At 30.3% G+C, this 24,923-nt stretch overlaps 5 protein-coding genes across 11 annotated transcripts; 3 read left to right on the top strand and 2 right to left on the bottom strand.

Annotated features, from left to right (window-relative positions):
• The first annotated feature begins 288 nt into the window (after positions 1–288).
• LOC124496040 (uncharacterized) lies at positions 289–4,794 on the top strand. Its single transcript, XM_075728801.1, is given in 5 exon segments — positions 289–774; positions 952–1,982; positions 2,056–2,631; positions 2,633–2,725; positions 2,780–4,794. Coding segments are annotated over 4 exon segments (3,201 nt in total). The 5' UTR covers positions 289–774; positions 952–1,037; the 3' UTR covers positions 4,367–4,794.
• Positions 4,795–4,912: 118 nt separating this feature from the next.
• Positions 4,913–6,251, bottom strand: LOC124496099 (uncharacterized). The gene has a single exon (XM_047059571.2). The coding sequence runs from the start codon at positions 6,153–6,155 to the stop codon at positions 5,427–5,429; it is 729 nt and encodes a 242-aa protein (XP_046915527.2). The 5' UTR covers positions 6,156–6,251; the 3' UTR covers positions 4,913–5,426.
• clu (clustered mitochondria protein homolog) lies at positions 6,246–15,250 on the bottom strand. Of its 6 annotated transcripts, none has more exons than XM_075728799.1 (6): positions 14,211–15,250; positions 9,018–11,906; positions 8,803–8,946; positions 7,920–8,729; positions 7,720–7,845; positions 6,246–7,655 (listed from the first exon to the last, which is right to left on the bottom strand). In XM_075728799.1, the coding sequence occupies exons 2-6, from the start codon at positions 11,772–11,774 to the stop codon at positions 6,999–7,001; spliced, it is 4,494 nt and encodes a 1,497-aa protein (XP_075584914.1). In that variant the 5' UTR covers positions 11,775–11,906; positions 14,211–15,250; the 3' UTR covers positions 6,246–6,998. The 6 variants fall into 6 exon arrangements, with proteins under 6 accessions (XP_075584914.1, XP_075584912.1, XP_046915446.2 ...); XM_075728797.1 differs by having other exon boundaries at positions 9,018–11,949; positions 14,444–15,250; XM_047059490.2 differs by having other exon boundaries at positions 14,444–15,250.
• An 817-nt stretch (positions 15,251–16,067) lies between these two features.
• Positions 16,068–18,581, top strand: Gle1 (Gle1 RNA export mediator). Its single transcript, XM_047063484.2, has 3 exons — positions 16,068–16,408; positions 16,466–17,767; positions 17,837–18,581. The coding sequence occupies exons 1-3, from the start codon at positions 16,322–16,324 to the stop codon at positions 18,533–18,535; spliced, it is 2,088 nt and encodes a 695-aa protein (XP_046919440.2). The 5' UTR covers positions 16,068–16,321; the 3' UTR covers positions 18,536–18,581.
• A 407-nt stretch (positions 18,582–18,988) lies between these two features.
• Positions 18,989–21,782, top strand: LOC124498747 (uncharacterized). Of its 2 annotated transcripts, none has more exons than XM_047062544.2 (2): positions 18,989–20,419; positions 20,486–21,782. In XM_047062544.2, exons 1-2 carry the CDS (start codon positions 19,579–19,581, stop codon positions 21,571–21,573), a joined length of 1,929 nt encoding a protein of 642 aa, XP_046918500.2. In that variant the 5' UTR covers positions 18,989–19,578; the 3' UTR covers positions 21,574–21,782. The 2 variants fall into 2 exon arrangements, with proteins under 2 accessions (XP_046918500.2, XP_075584910.1); XM_075728795.1 differs by having other exon boundaries at positions 18,989–20,320; positions 20,486–21,683.
• The last annotated feature ends 3,141 nt before the right edge of the window (positions 21,783–24,923 follow it).

Here is a 24,923-nt window from a genome sequence, read left to right as displayed (position 1 = left end):
ATTTTGATTGATGTATCAATCAACTGACCTCCCCCCACCACACCAAATAAAAAAACTGAATCAATTTTTTGAACAAAGTAAATGTGTATATGGAAAGATCAAAATAAACAAATGGCTTTCAATTACCATACAATTTAACTATTAACGATAAATTATGTATGTATAGCTAGAAAAAAAGAAAAGAAAAACATTGAGCAGCAGCCCGTTTGTTTCGTTCGAATTTTCATTTTTATTTTTCACATTGTCTCATTGAACCTCAATATATATTGACTAATATTCATCATCATATTTTTTATGCAAAAAATAAAAAAAAACAACAACAACATTGAATTGTATTTTTTGAATTATATTATTCATTACACACACACCATTAACATCATCGATTTCAGCTTTTTTTTCATCATCAATAATTGTGTGTTCACCAATAAAGCCATTGTCGATACTTTGTAGCGTTTGTTTTTTATGTTTTTTTTTATTATTGATGATAGAAATTTATAAAACAGATCGGTCTTTTCTTTGACGATTAGTGGTGATGAAAATTCTCATAAAATAAAATAAAAAAAATCAATAGATTGTTTTTAAATCATCACCATCATTTCAATTATTATTATTTAAGCCTTTATTTCTAATCTGAAAACAGAATGTTCATTGTTTTTGTGTGTGTTTGTGTTTGAACCGATGCTGAAAACCAAGATATCAAAGTGATCGTAAATGTCGAATGGAATTTTCGCCTTCAAAAACTTTTTTTTTTTGGTATTAACTTTGAACAATGCGGTATTTTATCATTGAAAATTCTTTTTTTCCCCACTATTTTTCATCTTTGATTTGATTATTTTTCGCGACTGCCTATAAATTCGAATTGACCTTTGAACTTTTGATTCTTATACTAATGATATTTAATCTAATTATGATTAATCTTTTTCTTTCGTTTTTTATTCACTTTTCAAACAGACTTTTCATCATCTTGAATGAACTATACACTATGTGTAGGTGAATTTGAACAAATAACAAAAAAATGACCACAACGACCACTAATAATGAATAATCAAATAAAAATGTCATCATCATTACGAAGAAAATATTATGATGATTGGTTGAGATTTTCATTATGGCCATCAATCTTATTGTGGATTATTTTGGCCACTGTATTCACATTGATCCATTGCCAATGTCCATGGCCTCGTACACCAATACATGTATCATTACATTCAGATTGTGTATGTGGTTATTCGAATGTACGCCGTTTATCGGTACAATGTTCACCGATGGCAAATTTTAGCCAATTATTAGAGGTACTTAATTCACCATCCGTACAACGATTACCTATCGATCTGTTATATATAAATAATGCAACTGGATTAAGTGTTTTGCCTAAAAATGCTTTCAAAAAACTGGATATTCAACAGATTCATTTGGCCAATACCTATCTCGAGAGGATTGATAAAGATGCATTTGCTGGTCTTGAAAATAGATTGAATAGTTTAACATTACAAAATACGGGATTAAAAGAAATTCCAGCACCAATAAAAACTTTGAAATCATTGAAAACACTTGATTTATCTAGTAATCGTATACGGAAAATTCGTCCACGTGCATTCGAAGAATTGAATCAATTATCTACATTACGATTAGCATTTAATCATGATCTTCATTTAGACGTTGAATCATTTGTTGGTCTTGGTAGAACATTGAAAAATTTAAATATAAAAGGAATCAATCTAAAACATATACCAGAAGCGATATTAAATTTAACCGAATTAGCATTTCTAGATTTGGCACAGAATAAAATTGAAGAGATCAAGCCACGAATGTTTCGAAATCATCATCTATTGACAGCATTATCATTAGAACGAAATTTAATACGATCAATGCATCCGGATACATTTGTCGGATTGAATGATTCGCTTAGTTCACTTTCATTATTGAACAATATGTTGATTGAATTTCCATTGTTAGCATTGAGTAAACTTACAGGATTAAGAGTAAGTCTATTTTTTGAATCAAAATTGAATCATCATCATCATTATTATGTTTCTAATGATCAAATTTTTTTAGGTTCTTGATTTAGGTTTCAATGCTATTCGTCAATTACCCGATCAAGCATTTCGTTCGAATGAACTATTAACATTATTAGCATTGGATGGTAATCCATTGAAAACATTATCATTACAAACATTTAAACATCTGAATAATTCATTACGTGGTCTAAGTGTTGGTGGAAAATTTTTCGAATGTGATTGTAAAGTACGATGGTTAGCCGAATGGGCACGTGAATATAGCCTACAGATTACTAGTAGAGAAAGAAATCCACAATTTTGTTCAAGGCCACAACATTTACGAAATAAATTATTCACATTTATTGATTTGGATGATTTTGTCTGTCCACCATTGATTCCCAATAATCATTTATCATCAAAATCATCGATAACAATAATTCCAACTACGACAACAACAACAACAACAACATCAACAACAACCAAAGCGATTCCTACAAGTTTCACTTCATCTTCAACGACAAAACCATCGACAATAACATCGACTATGAAGAAAACAACACCTTTAGCGACAACCACTTTAAAATCTACAATGATAACCACAACAGCAAATGAAAATACATCATCAACGGAATCCATTATCCAAAGCTGTGACTAGTTATGTTCAAGTTGTTCCAATGATAAATGAAGAAAAGATTGAACCATTTTCGACAACAGCTCGAACGACAATCATCAAACCAGCTTTAACATCAACATTCAATCGACAAAATATTCCTAAAATAGACAATAAATCTTGGCAAATACCAACATCGACTGTTCGATCTTCTTCATCACATCATCAACATCATTCCGTTGGTCCTGCAACATTGAAATTAACCGATGCAAATTATCGAAATGGATCCATACATCTTCGTTGGGAAACATTAAAACCAAGCATCTTGGGATATCAAGTGCTTCATCGTTATTTTGGTTCGAAAGAATTCTATCGTTCCGAGCTTCTAATACCATTAACAAATAGTTATACTATCGATAAACATGTAAAACAAAATGAATTGATTATTGTTTGCGTGGTTAATCTTGATTCAAATGATCCTGAATTGATCAATTATGATGAGGAAGGTGAAAATATCATACCGAATGGACAATGTCGAGAGCTAAGTACACGAGAACCAATAGTGAAGAAAACAATGCCAACACGTACCGGTTCAGCTACATCAACAACAACATCATTATCATCATTCTATCCAACATTAAAACGATTAAATGATATTGATAAAATTGTCATTGGAATATCGGCGGCCGTCTGTCTATTCATTATCATTGCTGTACTAATATTTAGCTGTTGTTTTTATCGATCATCATCAAAAGATTCACCATTACGAACATTGAGCACGAATGCTACCTGTTTATCTACTAAATCATTATCACCATTGGCTAAATCATCATTTGATCATGAATGGGAAACCGTATCGGTTTATAGTACGAGAAGTATTCCACGTGCTCGTATTACACATACGATGCCTATCGGTCCACCACCAACAATACAACATACAGATACATTACGATCATATCATCATAATGTAAATGGTTATACACATCCAGTATCACGTTATATTGGATCAACATTACCAACACCGCAAAAATCACCAAATTTTCATAGTCCATGGTTAGAAAGTTATTTACATCATTATCCATCAGTAAATCATATGCATGCAATCAGTTATGGAACATTGGTTACGGCCAATGGTGGTGGTGGTTCATCACTTATACCATATGGTAGTGCACACAATAATGGTGTTGCTTATAGTATGGATACATTTAGTAATCATGGTCATCATCTAGTTGAACGAAATAAATCATCATCAAATAATATTAATCATCAAAAGACAACACAATCATCGAAATCGGGAAAAAATCGACAACAATCTCAACCTCAACAACAACAAAGACAACAATATTACAAAAGCCATATTGATCTACGTAGCAATGCCGATAGTAGTAATGGTAGTAGTTCGAATCGAATGTTATTATCATCAACAAGTACAACTAGTAATTCATATCAATCACAAAATGATTATGATTCTGATCATCATCATCATAATCATAATCAAAATCATCATTGGAATAATAATCATAATCATCATCCACAACTGCAACTGCAACAACAACAACAACATCGAACAATGACACCAGCGTTGAAAAATTCATCATCAATGTCACCAACATCATCATCATCGATGGCAACAACAACAAATACTTCATTGAATAATAATAATAATCATCCAACACCAACAGCAACAATGATGATGATGAATAATGATAATGAAGTCGATATTTATATTGATCAAAATTATGCAAAAAGATTCTTTTAAAACGAATTTAGAATAACGACAACGACAACAACAACAAAAGTGTCATTGCAAACAATAAACATTGCCGTGTGCCATTTTTTTCATCATCATCACCCTAATAAAATGAAAACAAATTTTCATTTTCAACACAACTTTCTCCTCCTAATCTATCAAGCCATAATTTATTTAATCATTTTTTTTATTAATTATTATTACTTGTCAAATGTTAAATATCATTGGTGTTTTGATTTCGAAAAAAAGCATTTTTTTTGTTTCATTTAAAACACAGACATATTATATGAGATGAAAGACAATAACGAAAATTTCAACAATCAAGTTTCTGTTTGGTGATGGTATCTGATTTCAAAATTAACATTTTTTTTCTGGATTCTTTTTTTCTTTTGTGTATATATATCGTAATATTAAAATATGAACACTTTTACATAATATACCACGTGTTTAAAGTTTTCTTGTAATTTATTGTTGAATTTCACAAATGATTTGTATTTCTGGATTATAATTGATCGATGCAAGATCTTCATCATCATCATTTAGTTCATTTCCATAATAGTAAAAGTTTATCGATTTATTAATAAATGCTGGGTTCCATCGATAAATCCATCGTCGAATAGTAGAAATCTTAGTTGATGATGACATTATTTTATATTGTTCATGGCGTATCTCATCCGAATTATTTGTTAGCATGATGACCAATTTAACAAGGACATATTTTGTTTGATTAGCATTTTGATGAACCAATTGTTTACGTGGTATTGGCATTTTAATTGATTCAATTAAAAGCAAAAGTTAAATTGTGAACAAAGAAAAAAAAATTCGGAAAAGGAAAAACATTTACTGGTAATAGAGTGGGTGGTGATGATTTGAATTTCGAATTTCGAAAACGATATTCTTGAGCATATATCTCGTTTTCGAAACATTCGAAGAGCCATCTATATTCTATTTATGGCAATTATTAAAGAAACAAATAAAGGTTTGTTGTGTAAGCAACAGTTTTTTTGTGGCTTAAAATCGGCAGTTCGAAATGAATTTTTTTTAATTTAATTTTCTTCATTTTTTTTCACTATGAATCTTCACGAATAATCTGAATGGATTGATTGGCAATTATCGATTCATGCTCATTGTTTGTATTATTATTTTGTTGTTGACATTGATCATCTGTTGTTATTGATATTGGTAATTGTTGAATCCAATCAAAATTGATTCGATTATCGATTATATCGTTGGGACAGATGAATAGCTTATGTGAATTTGATTGTACACGCAACTTAAATCCACGGCCATTAAGACGTAAATGTCGCATACGTTCTAATTGATAGAACGATTCACTGGTAATATCGGCAAAATTATGAAAACAAATCGATACAGGACCAAAGATTAATATATTTTGTCCAGGCAAAACATTCATCACTCGACGATGACAATAATGAAGAATGATATGGCCACCAGTTATCGTTAACAAAATGAATCGATTTTCATACATACGTGATTTAAAATCATTCCATAATTGTTCGGATGTTGTCGTACTTAATTGATTATGATTACGGCCATGCATATTGTTCACTTTACGGAAACGACGATTACGGACACGCCATTGATAAATGGTGCCCAAATCATTGATAATGATCCACATTGTCGATACATCACATTGAATATTCTGTACACATTCATCCATATTCAATCCAGCTAAATTCAATGGTAATGGTCTATCAATCGATTCTTCCACCATCATCGTATTTTCTCGTTCCATTTGTTGTTCAACATCATTCAAATTGATGAATATGGTAGACATTTTCAAAATTCAATTTTATAACCACTATTTCTTACATGGAAATCAATAATTTATACATACTCAAAAAAAAAAACAACAACAGTATTATTATAGCAACATTCAAAATTAAATTGTTTTTATTATTATTATATCAATCAATTTTGAGAAAGAAAAAAAAACACTAAAACCTCGAACAAAACGACAAACAAAACAGACTACGAAAAAAAAATGAAAATGAGAATTAATCATACAAATCGAGTATCATTAATGAAAGAGGAAAACTACTGAAAAAAAACAATGAAAAAAAAATTGTATAAATCAACTACGAATTCATAAAGAAAAACGAACAAATACTACAAAAAAAAATTGAAAAGAATAATGGAAAAGAATGCATGTTAATGTAGAAAATCACTAGAAAGTTTTTTGAACATTGATTGATTGATTGATTGATTATTGATGACTTTTGGCAATCGGCAATTGGATTCAAGGTATTTTTTTTTTGTGAGATTCAAATATAAAAATGATGATTTGATGTTGTTGTTGTTGTTGTTGCTAGTGGTGATGGTGGTGGTAGCTGAACAAATTGCATTTTGTTGTTTATTTGTAGTGACCAGTATCGAATATGAACCAAAAAAAAAACAAAAATAAATGAGCGCATAAGTGTGACGATTTGATTTGAAAAGAGAAAAAAAGGGGAAAAATGATCACAATGATTCGAATGAAAGAAAAAAAAAATTCGATCAAATGTGGCAGCTGAGATTTGATTTATTGATTCCGTGATGATAAACGCGGGTATGTGGTAGATTTATATTTTAGAAAAAAAAATGAGAGTGGACACACACACACATACATGCACAATTCCGATTATGAAGATGCAGCCGTAATTGCACTATTTTTATTACTATTCATATTATCCGAATTACTACTGTTACTAGTACCGGTAGTATTTTCATTCAATAATTTTGAGCTAGATTGTTGTTGTGGATTTTCTTGATAATCATCCATTTGTGATGCTGGTTCATCCTGTTGTTGATTTGTTTGTTGTTGTTTTGTTTTCATTATTTGCATTTCACGAAGATTTTCCACATCTTGTGCGCTTATATGTAAGAATAATATTCCATTTATAACGTTCAATAGTTCCATCACCGAATTAACCGATGGTGGTTGTATTTGTATCGGTGGTATAATCATATTCACATTGCCTTTATAGATTTCATTCATTTTCTTTTGCAATACCACCGCTTGATTGGTCAAATGTCGAAGACAATCCGAACTTTCTTTTGTTTTTTCATGATTTTCACCCAACTCTCTTTTATATATCAAATAGGTTTCTTTTTCATTATTGAGAGCACCACGAAAATCGCCCATACATGATAATGTTCGTGCTACAAGATGATAGCTTAATGCTACTTTTAGATTTCTTTTTCCAAAATATCGGAGATTCAATTGTAAAGCATGTTCAAGAAAACGCAATGAATAATCATATTCTCCAATAGCATGTAATATAAGACCAATGTTGCTCTGTTGAAATAGAATAAAATATATATAAATAAGGTCAATTTTTTTCCATTATCACTATACTTACATCAATGACAGCCATTTCTGGATGATTTTGACTATGAATCAATGAAAGTAAATAACGTGTACGATATAAAAATTTCAATGATGCTGAGATTTGTGAATTAGCAAAACTATAAAGGGCAAGAAAATTCTGGTAAAACAAAACAAAAAAAAAATTGAAAATTAAATTTTCAATAATGAAATGAGACAAGATATTGCGCTTACATATTCAGTAATCGTATGTGGATGATCAATTCCATTGACTTTTTCACTCATCAATACGGCCTTCTGTTGATATGAACACGCTTCGCCATAATCGCCAAGAACATAATTGATACGACCCAATAGACGAAGACATTGAACAATATCCGGATGTAATGGACCATATATACTGTTGAATAGATTTAATGCTTCGGAAATATAATCATATCCATCACGAATATTTCCTTCTGAAATTTTTCGCTGCCCGTTTTGAAACAAATTGTATGCATCATTAGCACGTGGTGAAATGTGTTTAACGATAGGAAAAACATTCAATATATCATCATCTGTGAAAGCCGGACGACTTTTATGTTCAAAGTTATATTCACGTAACAAAATCTGTATGCCTGTTCGAATGCACACAATACGAAGTAAAGAAATTTTCTGTATTGAATATCGATGCAATAATGATTCGACTGAATCAACATCTTTCGGTGCATTCCAACCATAATATGAATCCAGTTCGTTACGTAATTGTGTCCAAAATGATTTCGAAGTCATTGAAAGCCAATCAAAACTTTGCCGATCCGTAACAATTTTTCCTGTACCATTCTCATTCGGTGAAACCGTGCGCCCATTTCGGAATTTTTTTCCTCTTCGTTTTGAATGTTTGTTTATTTCATCGATGATTGATGGTTGTGTCACTGTCGACGAAAGGAAGCAATTCAAAAAATGACTGATTGCCGTTGCCATGTAAACAACTTCAACACTTTGCATATAGTTGACAAACATATGTTTGATCGAACGACAAATTAACTCACAAACAGCAATTGACTAAGTTAATAAGTAAAAAATGAATAATTATTATTAAGAATAAAGCGGAAAAAGGCATCACTCTTCAAAATACCATTGCATAATCTAATGATTGTTGTTTGGAAAGAATTTCGGTAAATTTACCCAAATAACGCATGTTGATTCCACGTGAACGGAAAGTATCGGTCAATGTTAAACCATCGTATAGATATATTGAATGGTCCAACAATTCACGAACCTAGAAATAAAAATACAAAATCCAAATTTCAAATGAAATGAGCTTTTTGATTTTTTTTTCAATATAATTACCAGAGTTGGAATTTGTATTTTGACTAAAAATTCGGCTGCATCTTTGATCAATTGTTTTTGTCTTTTGAATGTTTCTGAATCGTTATCGGCATGAACAACACCAGGTGAAAAAATGTCCGGATTAAAACGAATATCAAATTCACTATCACTAAGCGATCCAACATCGTTGGCAGCTTTTCGAATAATCTCTTTTGTATTTTGTTGTTCAATTTCCTTTTCAGTCGATTCGTTGTTCGAAGAAGTTGTTGTTGCATTTTCTGTGGATGTTGATTTTTCATTATTATCTGGTTCGCTAATTTTTTCAGGTGATACAATTTTTTCTGCAATCTTTTCATAATCTTTTGATACTTCATCTTTTTTGTCTGAAGTAATCGATGGTTCTTGTTTTTGTTCATTGCTTTCATCTTTATCGGTTTTCTTTTCATCAACATCTGATTTTGATTCCGATTCGATTTGTTGTTGTGGCTGAGGATTTTCAAGTAATCCAAGTTTATTCTCCGAATCAGATTGTTGAAGATAGAATGCAGCCATTCGAATAAATAGCAAATAACGTGCCTCAAAAAAGGCATCAATAAGCTCTTGACGAAGTGAGGAAAGTTTATGTTTATGGCGACGTGGATAACCTGCATCACGCATCTCTTGACTTAATTCTTCACCATCGGTCAATACATAATGTGGATCTGGTGGAAATGTTCGTAACAAATCCAATATATAATGTCGTCCATCATTACCGATAATTCCTTTACATTCAACCGATGAACAAATCTCTACCTCTTCACCACCTTGACTAATCACTTTATGTGGAACAATTTTCAATACACCACCGGCTTTTTTGAGCAATTCCAAATATTTTGGATGTGATACGACTGTTTTACCGAAATCGATCGATCCATACACAACCGATTGTTCTTGATCACGTTCAAGTATACCAGGAATTATACTTTGAGCAGTAACACGATAACCTTTATAATCCACAACGGCAGTGGCTAATGTATAAAGACCATCAATGTTTAATGATGAATAGGCACGGACACCATGTAAATCATTAGACGGTGCAGCATAAGCGGCGGCATCACCACCAACTTCTTTATAATGATCACGAACATCGAATCCCAATGAGAAGAAAATATTATTCCAGATAAACATTTGCATTTTTGTATCTTCATTCGGATTCAAAGCCAATACATTGCCATCAACAACAGCCATTGCTCCACGTGTAGCGGCTGCAACGAAATCCGAATGAACTTTAAAAATGGCTCGTTCACGAATAATACGTTCGGAAAGAACTTTTCTTGGCAATTCTCGAGTTGTTTGTAATTCTTCATTCCAATCTCGAGTCTGACCAGGCATATGTTCTTCATAACCAAGTTTCGATGAAAAGGCATCTTCGGCACGAATCGAATCGACAGTATGATCAATTTGTGGTGCTGCCCAAGTGTACACCTGATATGGTGTAACCAAACGTTCAAATGGATGTCGTTGATAACGACGTTTTTGTATAAGTGAATAGTTTCGTTTGAAAGCTGGGCTTATATTACTTAGTAATTCGACCAATGAATGGAAGATTAATTTAGGATTCGATGGTTTAGGATTGAACACTTCATCAGTGGAAAGATTCACATAAAAACCACGTGCAGATGAAGTGATATGAAATTGTTTCTCTTCCAATGTTACCACATACAGATACATTAAATCACCACGTAATTTTCTATGGCCAGGTGGAGGATTCCAACCGGATGCTGTCAAAACTTTCAAGGCAAATGGTGTTTTTGGAAGATCTTTGCTTTGTGGCTCCAATGGAGTTAATTGAACCTCACAACCTTTGTTGATCCCAATTCCTGAATGATTATTATTTTGATTGATATTATTATTGGCACCATTGGTATTGCCATTCGAATTGGTTGCCGATTGATTATTCACATTGTTGACATTATTGCCATTGCTAGCTTGGTCAGACATTGGAAGAACATAATCAGGTGGAAGACAGTCCAATAGATCGGATCGCAATGATTTATTCGTTTTCTTTATATCGGAAAGATCATTCTGAGCAATGATATTCATGAATGATAATGAATTACAATCGATTCCATTATATGAATCAGACATATCCAATGATTTCAAAAGATCACGAACATGACGAACATGAATTCTAGCTTCACGAACAGTATACGGTTCTTCAATTACACGAATAACCGAACCTTCTTTGAGACCATCAATATTTTTCAATTCAGCAAAATTATCCAAAGTGACACCGTCCAATTGAAGCGAAAAACATGTACGATGACATGTATCTTCACGATCAATTAATTGATGGTTAATTTCTTGTACCAATTCTACTGGACTAACCTGTAGATCAAATGTTTCAGTACCAGGTGCCGATAGTTTGATATTGAAACTATTATCATGAATAAGTACGAAACTTTCATCAATAATATTCGATGATGTTGTTTTTGATGCTGTGGAAGGATCATCATCATTTTTAACTTGATCATTGGCAGTGGCGACAATGGATGGTAATTCATCATCGACATCTTCTTCGGTAAAACCATCACCATTAATTGTGGCCGTCTTTGTTGTTGATGAATGATGGGTATTACCATTTTGATCATTGATTATGTCATTATTTGATAATGTTCCATTGCCATTTGTTTCACCATTTAATGATGATGATGATTCTGGAGCTGATTGTATTGATGCTGCCGATGATGATGATGAAGATGTTGATGAAGGAGGATCAGTGCTACATGCTGAAGGCATTATGGTAATATATAATGATTTTATCACTTGAAGTATTGGATTCAGTTTGTATGTAAAGTTGTGCTTGGGTGTAGAACAAGTAGTCCAAATTTTATTTATCCAAAAGAATTATTTTTATCGCAGGTTAATAATCTAAAACAAAAGAAAGAAAAGAACAACAAAAAAAAGAAATGCCCTAAAATCGTTATTATAAGTTATAAAAATATCTGCGCTGCGATAGTCACAATTTTAGAGTAATTGTAAAATCAATGAAAAAAAAGGTGAAATGATCCAAAAGGCAACAACAACAACAACAAAAATGCTTGGGTGAGGTCACCATGGAATCAAATCTATTTTGGATCAATAGTCGCGTGCAGATTAGTGACACACACACACAAATCGTATTAAATTAAAAATATAAAACAGGGAATATTCCAACAGACATTTTCATTTAATATGACCATCTATCAACACACACACAAAAAAACAATTGTGAATCGAATTAAATTTTTATTATTATAATAATGACAATCTCTTCTAATCTCATTCATTGTTTGGGTATATTTATCACACCGGTCAATTATATCATTACCAACTACAAACACACAATATAAATGTGTCTATCTATGATTATCATTCAATGTATTTGATATATATCATTTTATGCATTATCATCATCATCATCATCATCGTCATCGGGTAAATACATGGATCATGAATTTGCCATTTCATCATACAAATAATAACACTATGTATGTATGTTGAACAAAAAATTTTCAATTATAAAAAAAACAAGACAGGAAATGTATGCTAAAAAGGAAATCGAAAAAAAAGATTAACTCACGCATATGGATGATTGGTGAATTCGTTATATCATACAAACGACTAATCCTTCTAAAAGCATAATGTGTGTGCATATAGACAATTCGAATAGAGTTCGAATTCGAATACTCAATTTTTTTTCCTGCAGCTACCTATTTGCAAGTCACCATAATCTTTGGCCAACAACAAAAAAAAAAACGACAACCAAACAAAATTTGAAGAATAACTTACGAATAAAATATAAAGATATTGTCAACAGAGGATACACAAGGTCATCATGATCATTCGATGAAAAACGACAACAACAAAGATGACAACATTATGGTTGTTAGATTATTTGGTCGTATTATTTTTTCTATTATATTCATGTTCACATAATGCACAACTAAAAGAATGTTGAAAAACCATCAGAAAAACTAAAAAAAAGAACTGCAGCAAGAAAAACAAATATCAGGACATCTAAACGATCATCAAAAACAAAGCATGACAGACAACATACACAACATATAACTAAAAAAAAAATGAAATTCACATGTGCACTTTGGACAAATTTTCATCATCGTCGTAGTCGTCGTCCACACACACACCGAGATAACGACATTTGGCCTTTCTCTTGTGTTCTATCTATCCACCACACACACACAGACAAATCTAAAAATCGAAAATGATTGTTTTGAAATTCATGCGCGAATAATTTGAAAGAAAAAATGATAAAATAAATTTTGCTTCAGGAAATGTAATAAATTGACACACAAAACAAAACAAAAAAAAAAATAAATACCCACAAGATACAATTGACGAATGAATGTAGAATTCTTTAGGACGGACGCCGGTCGTCTGTTCACAATATTTTTTTTGGATGAAACAAAAAAAAAATTCTTTATTCTTGGAAGAAACTATCTATCTCTATTCTTGTGTTTTTTCTGTATTTGACCTCTTCTCTTCGAATGTGATTCCTGCTACAGTATATAAAATAGACAAGCGCCGTGGTTTTTTTTTGTCATTAGAGAGCAAAAAAGTCAATCATTTTAAACCGCAGACTCCGACATCGACATATATAAAAAAAACGCATGCATTTGGACACAATTTTTTTTTGTCTCTATTTTTTTTAGGTAAGTAAAAGTCAGCAGCAGCGGCAGCAGCCACAACAGTAGCATGGCGAATTCGAACAACCAGAAAAAAAAATCATTTTAGTTAACCACGATGTTGATGATAATGTTGATGAGATGATATACCACTACTTTTTGTGTTTTTTTTCTTCATCCATTCATTTTGGCCATTCAAAAACCATGCTTCATTTTTTTGAAATCAAATAAAGCATGTCTCATGCGTGTTTGTGTCTCTCTTTCCTCTCTATTCAAACGGATAAAATGTGATGATAATAATTATACGCAACTGCAAAAGAAAATTTATACACATTCAAAAAAAAAAATCATCAAAAGATCATCATCATCAATATATTTTATATGGTGCCATGGCATGAAGAAAAAAAAATGGAATATTAACAAAAAGACGACCATACAATTGAATGACAACCTTTGATCTTTAAAATATTCAGGGGTTCTGAATAAAGAATTTTTTTTTTGTCAATCGCCATAAAAGTATCCTGAAAAAATAAAGTCTAAATGTACTCACTATTCGATGATGATGATGATGATGATAAATTTTCGACAGAAAAAAACAAGTGAAATATTGATGAATTATTTGATCATTATCACTAATTTATTCTTTATGAAAAACACAATTGAATGAGAATAGAATTCATTTATAACCATAGAAGCAAGCATTTTTTTTGTGAATGTGGTATGGAATTTCAAGAATCATTCGCAATGGCAACAAAAAAAAAAACAGAAAAAAATTCAACTTACGAATTGTTGTCGCTATTGTCGGTTTTTGTTTTAGTCAATTTTGATTCGTTCGTTTATAATAAATCGGATTATTGTTTGTTTCAATTCAAAATTCTCTCACTTGTTGTTGTTGTTGTTGTTGTTTGTGTGTACAGAAAAGTTTGGCACTTGAATGTATAATAATGTATGAATTTCTTTCATAGAACAACAAGTGATGATGAAAAAGAACAAATAAACAGAAACAACAAAAAAAAAATGTAACTCGGATGATTCGTCATTGACGACAACAATTTTAATTGCTAGTGGTTTTGGTGGTGTTTCGATGATTATGATGTGATGATGATGATGATGATAATAAAAAAAAGATCATATACAAGACATGATGATTAAGAGAGTGTGAGAGAAATGCAAAAAAAAAGAAGAAGAAAATGTTCGTGTATTATTCCATTATCATCATCATTATCAATTTTTTTTTCATTGATAAATAAATTTTCGTTAAATACAAAAATTTTACCAATGATAAAATGTTGATAATGGTGGTTTTTTATTTAAAAGAAATCAAATATATAAAAGTATTATTAAAATTTGATAAAATACAATTGGCAACTTTACGGGTTTTTTTTCTCGTTGTTGTTGTTGTTGTAAAGATACAATTTTATTATATTTATTTTCTTTTCTGGTGAGATAAAAAAAAAATTTAACGTGTCCAATGTTCTTCAAAAACCAATTGTGGAATGTCTCTCATGTGTGTGTGTGTGTGTGTGTGTATTCCATGCCACATGCCATGCCATGGTTAGATGTTTTTTTTTTTTTGGATGATCATCATCATCATGACAACAGCGATGTTGTGTGAATTTTTCTTCTTGTTGTTATTTGATTGTGAGTACATTTATGATTGTATAGAAGCACACATGTGTGGCTTATATGACTTGTGTGGTTTGAATGTATGGTGTGTGTCTGCATTTTTTTTTTTTTTTTTTTTTGGTTACAGCCTCCAGCATTTTTTCTATATATGATGAGGAAAAAACCTTACAGAAGAAAGATAATTCGATATAATATAAATCAACTAATCGATTGAAATATTTATTCCCAGTAATAATAATAATGATTATTATTAATCAATCAATCATTTGTGTTTAACTTGTTGTTTTTTTTTTGGATAGTATTTGGATAGTAAAAAAAAAAATATTGCACTGTAATGGATAAATCAAATTCACACAAACAAAATCCAAAAGATTCATGTGTTTGATTTTCTTTTCTGTTCTGTTCTGTTCGCCAATTGTCTTACGGTCGACAAACTACATCTATAGTACTACCATTATAGTAATAACGAAATTGATATGAAACATGAATCCATGGTTTTTCATGTTTTAAAAATAGCTTCAACAGAAAAAAAAATCATTCTTCATAAACGGATTCATAAATGTCTTAACTTAATGTTACGGTTTACATGCATGTCGTTTGTTTGTTTGTTTGTTTTTTTCTCATCACTAAATGATATTCATATACGATGTTGATGATTTAATTTTAGCCAAAAAAACATTTACTTATCCTTTCCGGATATTTATAGAAATTTTTTTCCGGCTGAATTAATATTCTTTGTCGTTGTTGTTTTCGCCATGGTTGAATTCAAATTTCATTACATTGGAAAGGATTATTATTATTATTATCATTATTAAAATGTCAAAGTTGTTCATTGTATTCAGCATGTTTTTTCGTTAGAAGCGCGAGTTTTTGAAAAAAAATTTCAAATATTCCTTTTCAATTGCCATTCATATAATACGTTCCAGAATTTAAAAAAAAAATTTTTCGACTCACATCAGCTGATTGATGGAAAAAAAATGCCGCCTTTTAGAATCCATTGTGATAATAATGATAATGGAAAAACAATAAAACACCATGTCGACGATTGTTGAAGCATTAAAGCAAACGAAAAAAGGTCAATTAAAATATGATTGTAATTGGAAAGAAGAAGGACGTACCGAGGTAGGTCTAATGATTTTTAATTCTTTACTAAATTATCTTCAAACAAAAAAAATTTAGGAAATTGTCAATTCGGTTAAACAAAATTTGGCCACCTTGAGTTTATCACCATCGATGAAAATTCATTCACCATTATCGAAAGTGTCTCATTCATTGATGATGCCAACCGTTAAATCTAATCTGAATGGCATTAATAATCATGAAAAAGTTATCGATGATACGCTGGATAATTTAATCACTGATAATGATAATGATGATTTGGATGAAAAATCCAATGATCCAAATTTTTCAATAACCGATATTGAACTGAAAAATTATGAAAAACAAAAGAAAATTGAAGTAATACAACGATTAGAGGAACGACAACGTGAATGGAATGAAAAAAATGAATCAATAATGAAAAAATATGAAGATCAAATGCGAATGATACAGAAAAAATATCTACTTGAATCAATGAGATTTCAGAAAAAATATGATGATGAAATTCAACAACTTGAAATTGAATTGGAAAGTTCAACAAAACCACAATCATTATCCGGTGATGATACAATGGGAACTAGAAAACGGAATCTAAAATTGAGAGAAATTGAAGAGAAACATAAATTATTATTGAAAGAAAAAGAACGTAAACAACAACAACAAAATGAATTAAAATTATGGCTAACTACTTCTAAGGAAAAAATTGATCAATCTGTCCGGATATTCGACGAACGTCTAAAAGAATTTCCCGATGATGATGATTTAAATCACCAACGAAATGTGGCTAAATTATTAGAACAAGATATAGAGGTTTTACTTTTATCCAAAAACGAATACACCGATGAGGATAGAAAATTTTGTGAAGATAAACTTGGCGAGTTTCTTAAAATTAATGAAAAATTTTCCATTCAATTTGCTGAATTAAAACGTCGGCAAGATGAAATTGCTCAGAAAAATTCAACATCATCATCATCGAATTTAACTTCCGAAAAGCCAATTTCAATTCAATCAAGTAACAACATTAATGACTCAATGATGCAAACAGTGATGAATGAACAAGAAAATGTTGTAAAAAATAAATTCAAAACATCTCGAGATCTATACATTGATTATCAATCAAAATTGATCAAGTTTGAAAATTTATGTCAACAATTTCAGGATAATGAATCAAAAAAACCATTACGTACTGCATTACAGCTCTATGTTCGTAGTATAATAAATAGCATTTGTAATATCTCTATCGAACATTTACGTGAAAAAGTATCCAGATTACTCAATCTTTTTGGACAAAAATGGTTCGAACATAAAGGGAAAAAAATTTCAATTAGCGATGCTGATTATTCATATCATTTTGCAATCACCACAACTGTAAAAATTATATTGGTGAGTGTTTTTAATTTTCTTATTCCTAATGATTAACTTTGCCATTCCTTATTTTTTTTCATTGACTAGCTTGTGGCTAGTAAACAGCAAAATATTTCTTTAAAATTGGCTCCAGTTATTGTGATATTATGGGCAAATGTATCAATGTTTGGCGATATATTTCTTGCTCATCTTTATCTTTCTTGTCCATATGTGATACCATATTTTCCAACAAGAACAAATAACCAAAATGATACTGAATACACCATTGTTCTTGGCTATCAATTCGATAAAAATGGCCAACTAGAATCAGAAGAATCATTTCAATCAAGAATGTTTTCACTGATGGAATTATATTCATCAATCATACAATGTAATATGCCAATGGAAGAACATCCACGAAACATTCATTTTGGTTGGCGATGGTTGGCAATGATTTTAAATGATCAACCAGCCGATCAGATTACTGCATTACTTTTGGATGCTTTTCTTTCAATGTCAGCACATAAAATGCTATCAACATATGGCAGACAATTTTTTAAATTATTTTATTATATACAATCAGATTTTATTCAACGAATCGAAACAATTACAAAAAAAGAAGAAAGACAAACATTGATGAAATTAAAATCATTATTACAGGATATGAATAGAAAATTATCTCGAATGCAACAACACCAACAACAACAATCGATTGGATTCGATACTATAGCAAAAAATTTAGCACCAAATGGTTTAGTTCCGAATTATTTTTTTACAAAATCTTATATTTTTATGTCTAAACGATAAATGAATCTGAAAATTGTCAATAAAAAAAAAATTATTTTAATCTAAATTCTTGAAACATTATTGAAGAGAGATATTGTCGTCGCTCGCGTTTTTGTTCAGTTTTTCTTCAATTGAGGTCATTTTTTTTCATCTATTTTGTTCGTTTATCATTCACATTCATCGTATACGACGTAAATTGTGAACGTAAATTCGTTATTATCATTCGAAAATGTATATCGATCGATTTGTTTTTTTTTATTAGTATTAGTTTTTTTTTACCATAAAGCTAATTTACTTTTATTGAAATTGCCTAACAATATTGTAAGAAACTAAGTGGAAAAAAGTTGTTGATGATTGACGATTGAACAACATGTAACAAAACAAAACAAAAAAAACCGCAATACGTTCGATGTGGACAGGACGAAATAGCGAAAAAAAAATTGGCGATATCGACGCCAATAAGTTACGGGCGGTTGATTTTTTCCTGATTTTCACATTTGAAAAGTTCTTCATGTAACGAATTGTTGAAATTAAAAAAAAAAAATTTTTTTTTTCGTTGAAATAATTCAAAAAAAAACATTCGTTTATTGTATGAGTGTGAGAAGTTTGTGTGTGATATTGATTTGTTTGAATGATATAGAACATTTATATCATTGCACATTGCCATTCTCATTTTTCGGATAGATTGCTGCAGATACCCGTCATAACAGTATCTCAAGTCTTCTTCTTCATCATCAATCTCATCGATTTCCCATATAAATTCCAATCGTTCGAACATTTTTTTTTTTTTTTTTTTTTGATATTTTTATCCATCTTCTCTCATTCATTGTTCATTTTAAAATTCAAAAACTAAATTTTGAACTAAATGAAAAGAAAGAAAAAAAAATCATTTTCTCATCATTTCATATCCAGAACGAGTTATTCTAAACGAAACACAAAACAAATCATCAACGACATTTTTTTCAAGGTTTTTTTTTGCAAATTATAATCGCACAGAAAAAAATATATAATATTGAAATGATACGATTTTATTATTGAAATCGAAATGTCTGTATGATTATTCGATGATAAAAACGTGGATAACAATGGCCAGATTCATAATGATTATTCAATTTTTAATCTTATTCATTGTTGCATTATCGAGGATAACAATCATTGAAACCACATCATCGTCATCATCATCATCATCATTGTCGACAAATGTCACCGATTCATCATTGCCAGCAGCACATACAACAGATGTAAACAATCAAACAGATGTTACTGCAACAGTGTCATCACCGGCAATCATATCAACAGCATTGGAATCAAAAACAAATATTACATCACCACCAACGGTCGTCTATCAGCAACATCATCATCCATCATTATCTATAAGTGAAGCCAATGATTATAAAAATAATTCTTTAGTATTATCATCGATGGTATTCTATGACGAACAGCCAATTGATCCGAATTCTTCAGCTATTAAAATTCTGACAAATAAACCGAAAATTATTTATAGCGATCGTAATCATAACAATGGTGATGATGATGAATATCATTTAGAACGAGATATTGATCAATATTTTAAAAACAAAGAAAAACGTATTCGATTTCGACAAAATCAACACGATGATTCTAACGATGATGATGATGATGATGAAGATTTAATTAATTTGATTGATAATCGAAAACAAGTGGTAAATATTATTGAAGTTAAACGTCCACCAACAAATGTACCGCCACCGGAGACCATCATTTATAAAGGTCGACGTTTTCGACTATTTCGGCCACCGAAATATATGTTACAAAGAGCAAAGAAACGTATATTGCCAGCTGAATCTATTGTCGAAGATGATCCTCATCATCATCGTAATCATTATCATCATGAAATTCCTAGACATCGATCAAATCGAAATAAAGGTAAGTTCTAAAATATGAATGAAAAATTCTTTCATAATTTATTTTCATGTTTATATCATACTATAGCTCGTGTAGGAAGAAAAGCATATGCTGGAAAATTATCCGAATTTCCCGTGTTACCACCATTGAATCGAGGACAACCAATGGTAGCAAAAGTATATTGGCGACGTACAATTTATCCAATGTCATCGACAATGAATCGTCCAAAACGTAGAACTATTTATGAAACAGTAACAACGAATGATGATGATGATGATGGTGATGATGATAATCTTGATGAAAATTCAAGACAAAAACGTCAAAATAAAAAAATTGAAAAATATATTGTACTTTATGTACGAAAAAATCCACGTGATAAAAACAACAATACACTGAATAAAAATTCAAAAACAATCGATGAACCATTCATGGCAACATCATCTGATAATATGCCACAAAAGATTAGCATTAAGAATAAAAAAACTAAATCATCACAACAAACATCATTTCATGAACTTTATAATGATGATGATATCGATGACGAGGAACCGGATAGTTCACCATGGTCATTGGATTCCGATGATGATGTTGATGATGATGAAGATTTTGATGATGAACAAACAGCCAAAAATCGAAACGATAATGAAGGTGGCGGTGGTGATGATGATGATGATGTCGATGACAATAATACTAGCAATAATGATGATGAAAATAATTATAAAAAATTGGAAAAATTTCAACGACCAATACCCAAATGGCCAGTATGGAATAAAATGGGAATACCATCACTAGCTCCATTACCAATGCCACCAGAATCCAGTTCTTCTTCGTCTTCTTATACAAATGATCCTGTAACAAAACCGATCATAAATTTTTATCACCATCAATATACATCTGATTCACCAGAATTGGTATCGAAAAATAACAATAATGATTCCGAACGACATCGTGAAAATATTGTTCATCGTATACCAACAACGTCATCAAATAAAAATTTCATTGGAAATAATAATTATAATCCACATCATCATCATCATCCACATCGTCATAATAATAACAATGAAATCAATAATAATCCACAATATAAAAAGAAAAAAAATCGTGAACAAAATCATTCAAAATCAAGTCAAACGAAAAAATTTTTCAAAATTGTCAATTATAACATTGATCAATAAATAATGACGAATCAAGTGTTCAGTAATTACTTAATAAAAATCCAACATAACAAGAATCAAATGCAAAAAAAAACATACGCAAACACACACATACATACACAGTGATTATAAATTAATGTTTTTAATAATAATCATCATCATCATTATTATTATTGAAATTTTTGAAAACAAAAACAAATTCCATTAAAACAAAATTTTTTTGAAAAAAAATGAAAATTTGACATACAAAAACAAATTACTTTCACCTGTATTGTTGTTGTTGTGACAGTAAAAAAAAACGCTACCTCTATTTTTTCGCTGTTGCTGTTACTGTTGCCCATCATAATCATCATTATTAGCATCTTTATTATAGCAAATATTAATCGAAGGCTTCACAATATTTAATTAATTTTTCTCAATTGTATTCACATAGAATATGAAATGTCACTATGTGTGTATGTTATCTTTTGCTATTCAAACAACGAATAGAAAAAAATCCAAAAAAACACACACAATGGTGGTGATGAAAAGAATAATTATTTCATCATCATATATGATAATGAAACAACATAGAATTGCCACGGATGGGTCTGTGTGTGAGAGTGAAACAAAGGAAACTTTTTTTTCTTCTTCGATATATTTTGTCAATTTATTCATTCTTCATAATTATTCACTATTCTATCAATTCACGATTAATATTAGTAGTAACACATTGAATGACATTTTTAGCTATAGCTATATTTAATGTATGAGCTAAATAAATGAATGAATGAAAAAAGTTTTGTACAGCAACACAAAAAAAAATACTATAATTACCTCCCCTTGGGCCCAAACATCCTATTTTAGAATCGGGCTGAATTAATTGGCTGCATTATATATTTTTTTTCCGGAAACTCTTGGTTACCAAATTTTTTTTTTTACTATTTTTTTTTTCATTCGGATGCATTAGCAGCAGCAGTAACAGATTTTTTCCTAATAATAATACTTTTGATTGAACCAAGATGTGCCAAATGATGAAAAAGAGATAGCAAAAACAAAATTTTGTGTGTGTGTGTGAATGTGTGGGTGTTAATGAACCTCAAAGAACAAAATTACAATAGAAAAAATTATATGCATTGTATTTGATAATTATCTTTTTGAACAACAAAAAAAAAACACCTCCCATTCTTCAGCAAAAAAACACGCGTATAATCATTGTGTGTGAGTGTGTAGGTTTGTTTCGTTTTTTTTTTTGAATAATAAATATCACATTAAAGTTTATGAGGAAAATAAAATTTTCTTGTAATTATGACAACAACAAGAAACAAAATACAAAAAAAAACGTACAATCAATGAACAATCAATCAATTAGGTTTCGATATTCCACAAAACACACACGTACACACACACACACAAACGACAAAATGGATTTTGTTCTTTTCAAATCGGTTCGTTTTCGTTTCTTCTGTAAATGTGTTTGTCGGGCGCCATAATAAAAACAATATACACAAACACCGACCGATCGATCGATCGACATTTAGTGCATGACGGATGGATTGATTTTTTTTTTACTACTTTGAGGTTCGAAGTTGTTGTTGTTGTTGTGGGAATAAGGATGACGAAAAAAAAAGGATTTTAACTTTATCCATTTTGAAACTTGTTTTTGGTTTTTTCTTTTGTCGGTGTGTTCAATAGTTTAAAGTGATATTAAATTTTTCTTTCGTTGACGCGTTTCGTTGTATTGTTTTTTTTCATTTTGTTCTTCCTCCTCCCATCAATTTAGTTTTTCATGTTGTTGAATTGTTTATGATTATTGATCATTGTTTTTTTTTGTTCCGACGTGCTAAGTCTCATTTTGTTTTTTTTTTGCGGTACGAATAACGACAATTGTCTCGTTGAAACATCACCATGAATTCTCCATTCTAATTGAATATTGATGCATGATTATGACATGAATTTTTCTTTTTTTTCTGCCACTGAAATTACAATTTTCAATCAAATAAAAAAAAAAAAATTACCTAGCATCGAAAATACGAAAAAAAAGGTGGAATCTGATTATCTTCTTAATGGAAATGATGATAAACCAGTTGAAAAATATATGAACGAATTTTTCTTTTTTATTCGAAATTCCCTATAGACACTATCCGTCTTTATCTTTACACAAACACACACACACAGAAGAACGAATATTCTTCTACCACATCAGAAAAGAAAAAAAAGTACAACATTCAAACATCATCTATATATATATATTGGTTATCGTTTCAAGTTTAGATCCTTTTTACGATAAATCCATAGATCAACTTTGTTTAAACACTTAGGTTTTTTTCTCTCTCTCTCTCATACTTGAGATTCTTTTCTTTTCAGTACGGTGAATGAATGAATGAGAAATAATAATGTAAGAAAAAAAAATAAAGACGAAATTCTAGAAACAAAAAAAAACAGAATAAAAAAAAATTCTTCTCATAACAACAACAAAAAAAACACGATGATAACAAACACAATCGACAGTACATCATCATAAAACAATATACAGAAGAACAAATAAACAGAAAAAATTTTCAAGAAGAACCATGTCAAATGGATGATTAATGATTTCCGTGGACAAACACAGGCAGAACGAAATAAAAAAATATATCTTGACTGGACCATGGTCACATCACAAATTTGGAAATTTTTCATTCTCAAGAAAAAAAATATCATTCGATTCATCTAATTGTTTTTTTTCACACATCCACATTAATTTAGATCACACAATTATTGCCAATTTGGTTTGTTTTTCACTTTCTTTTTTTCGTTTTTTTCTCGGTAAACAAAACAAAGAACAAAAAAAAAGTTCATTCAAGTTTAAAACGGAATAATAATTGTTGTTACTGTGTACTAAATTTATTTACAATGTTACAAACAAACGAACAAACGAACGAACGAACGAAAAAAAATTGTTATCCAGATAATTGGCATTCCATTATCAATTTCAATTCTCATTTTGTTAAATTGATAATTACAATTGGTTATTACAATTTTTTCATTGACAAGCAGCCATATTTTATGTCATGAACTGTGTGTTATATGGTAATATAATAATATCGATAATAATGATACGAATTGAATTCCATGAAAAATGATTAAATCAATTTTTTTGTTATTATTATTATCGTATACAGGTCGAAGCGCAATGTCACCAATTGTCTCCACAATCCCAAACTACGATTTTAATTCTTTCTTTCTTATGCTTTTTTTTCTTATCAACATACACTGTACCGAGACAAACAAACATAAGATGATAAAGAAAAAAAATAATCGTCTCGTCAAGGTGTTGTTTCACCTGTTGTCATCATTATCAACAGAAATGACATCAATGGCTCCTTCCTAGTACTATCAATTGATATTTT

The sequence above is a fragment of the Dermatophagoides farinae genome, chromosome 2 (genome assembly GCF_024713945.1).
Source record: "Dermatophagoides farinae isolate YC_2012a chromosome 2, ASM2471394v1, whole genome shotgun sequence".
NCBI classification, from domain to species: domain Eukaryota; kingdom Metazoa; phylum Arthropoda; class Arachnida; order Sarcoptiformes; family Pyroglyphidae; genus Dermatophagoides; species Dermatophagoides farinae.
This window is presented reverse-complemented; position numbering and strand designations above follow the sequence as displayed.

Bases quoted from the DNA above. Each gene is read 5' to 3' on its own strand.
- LOC124496099 (XM_047059571.2), bottom strand. From the start codon at position 6,155: ATGTCTACCATATTCATCAATTTGAATGATGTTGAACAACAAATGGAA.
- clu (XM_075728799.1), bottom strand. From the start codon at position 11,774: ATGCCTTCAGCATGTAGCACTGATCCTCCTTCATCAACATCTTCATCA. The intron at 8,947-9,017 runs GTAATTATATTG...TTTTATTTCTAG, and splicing joins AAATACAAATTCCAACTCTG to GTTCGTGAATTGTTGGACCA. The intron at 7,656-7,719 runs GTAAGTATAGTG...CTATTTCAACAG, and splicing joins CAGAAATGGCTGTCATTGAT to AGCAACATTGGTCTTATATT.
- Gle1 (XM_047063484.2), top strand. From the start codon at position 16,322: ATGTCGACGATTGTTGAAGCATTAAAGCAAACGAAAAAAGGTCAATTA. The intron at 16,409-16,465 runs GTAGGTCTAATG...AAAAAAATTTAG, and splicing joins AAGAAGAAGGACGTACCGAG to GAAATTGTCAATTCGGTTAA. The intron at 17,768-17,836 runs GTGAGTGTTTTT...TTCATTGACTAG, and splicing joins CAACTGTAAAAATTATATTG to CTTGTGGCTAGTAAACAGCA.
- LOC124498747 (XM_047062544.2), top strand. From the start codon at position 19,579: ATGATAAAAACGTGGATAACAATGGCCAGATTCATAATGATTATTCAA. The intron at 20,420-20,485 runs GTAAGTTCTAAA...ATCATACTATAG, and splicing joins TCGATCAAATCGAAATAAAG to CTCGTGTAGGAAGAAAAGCA.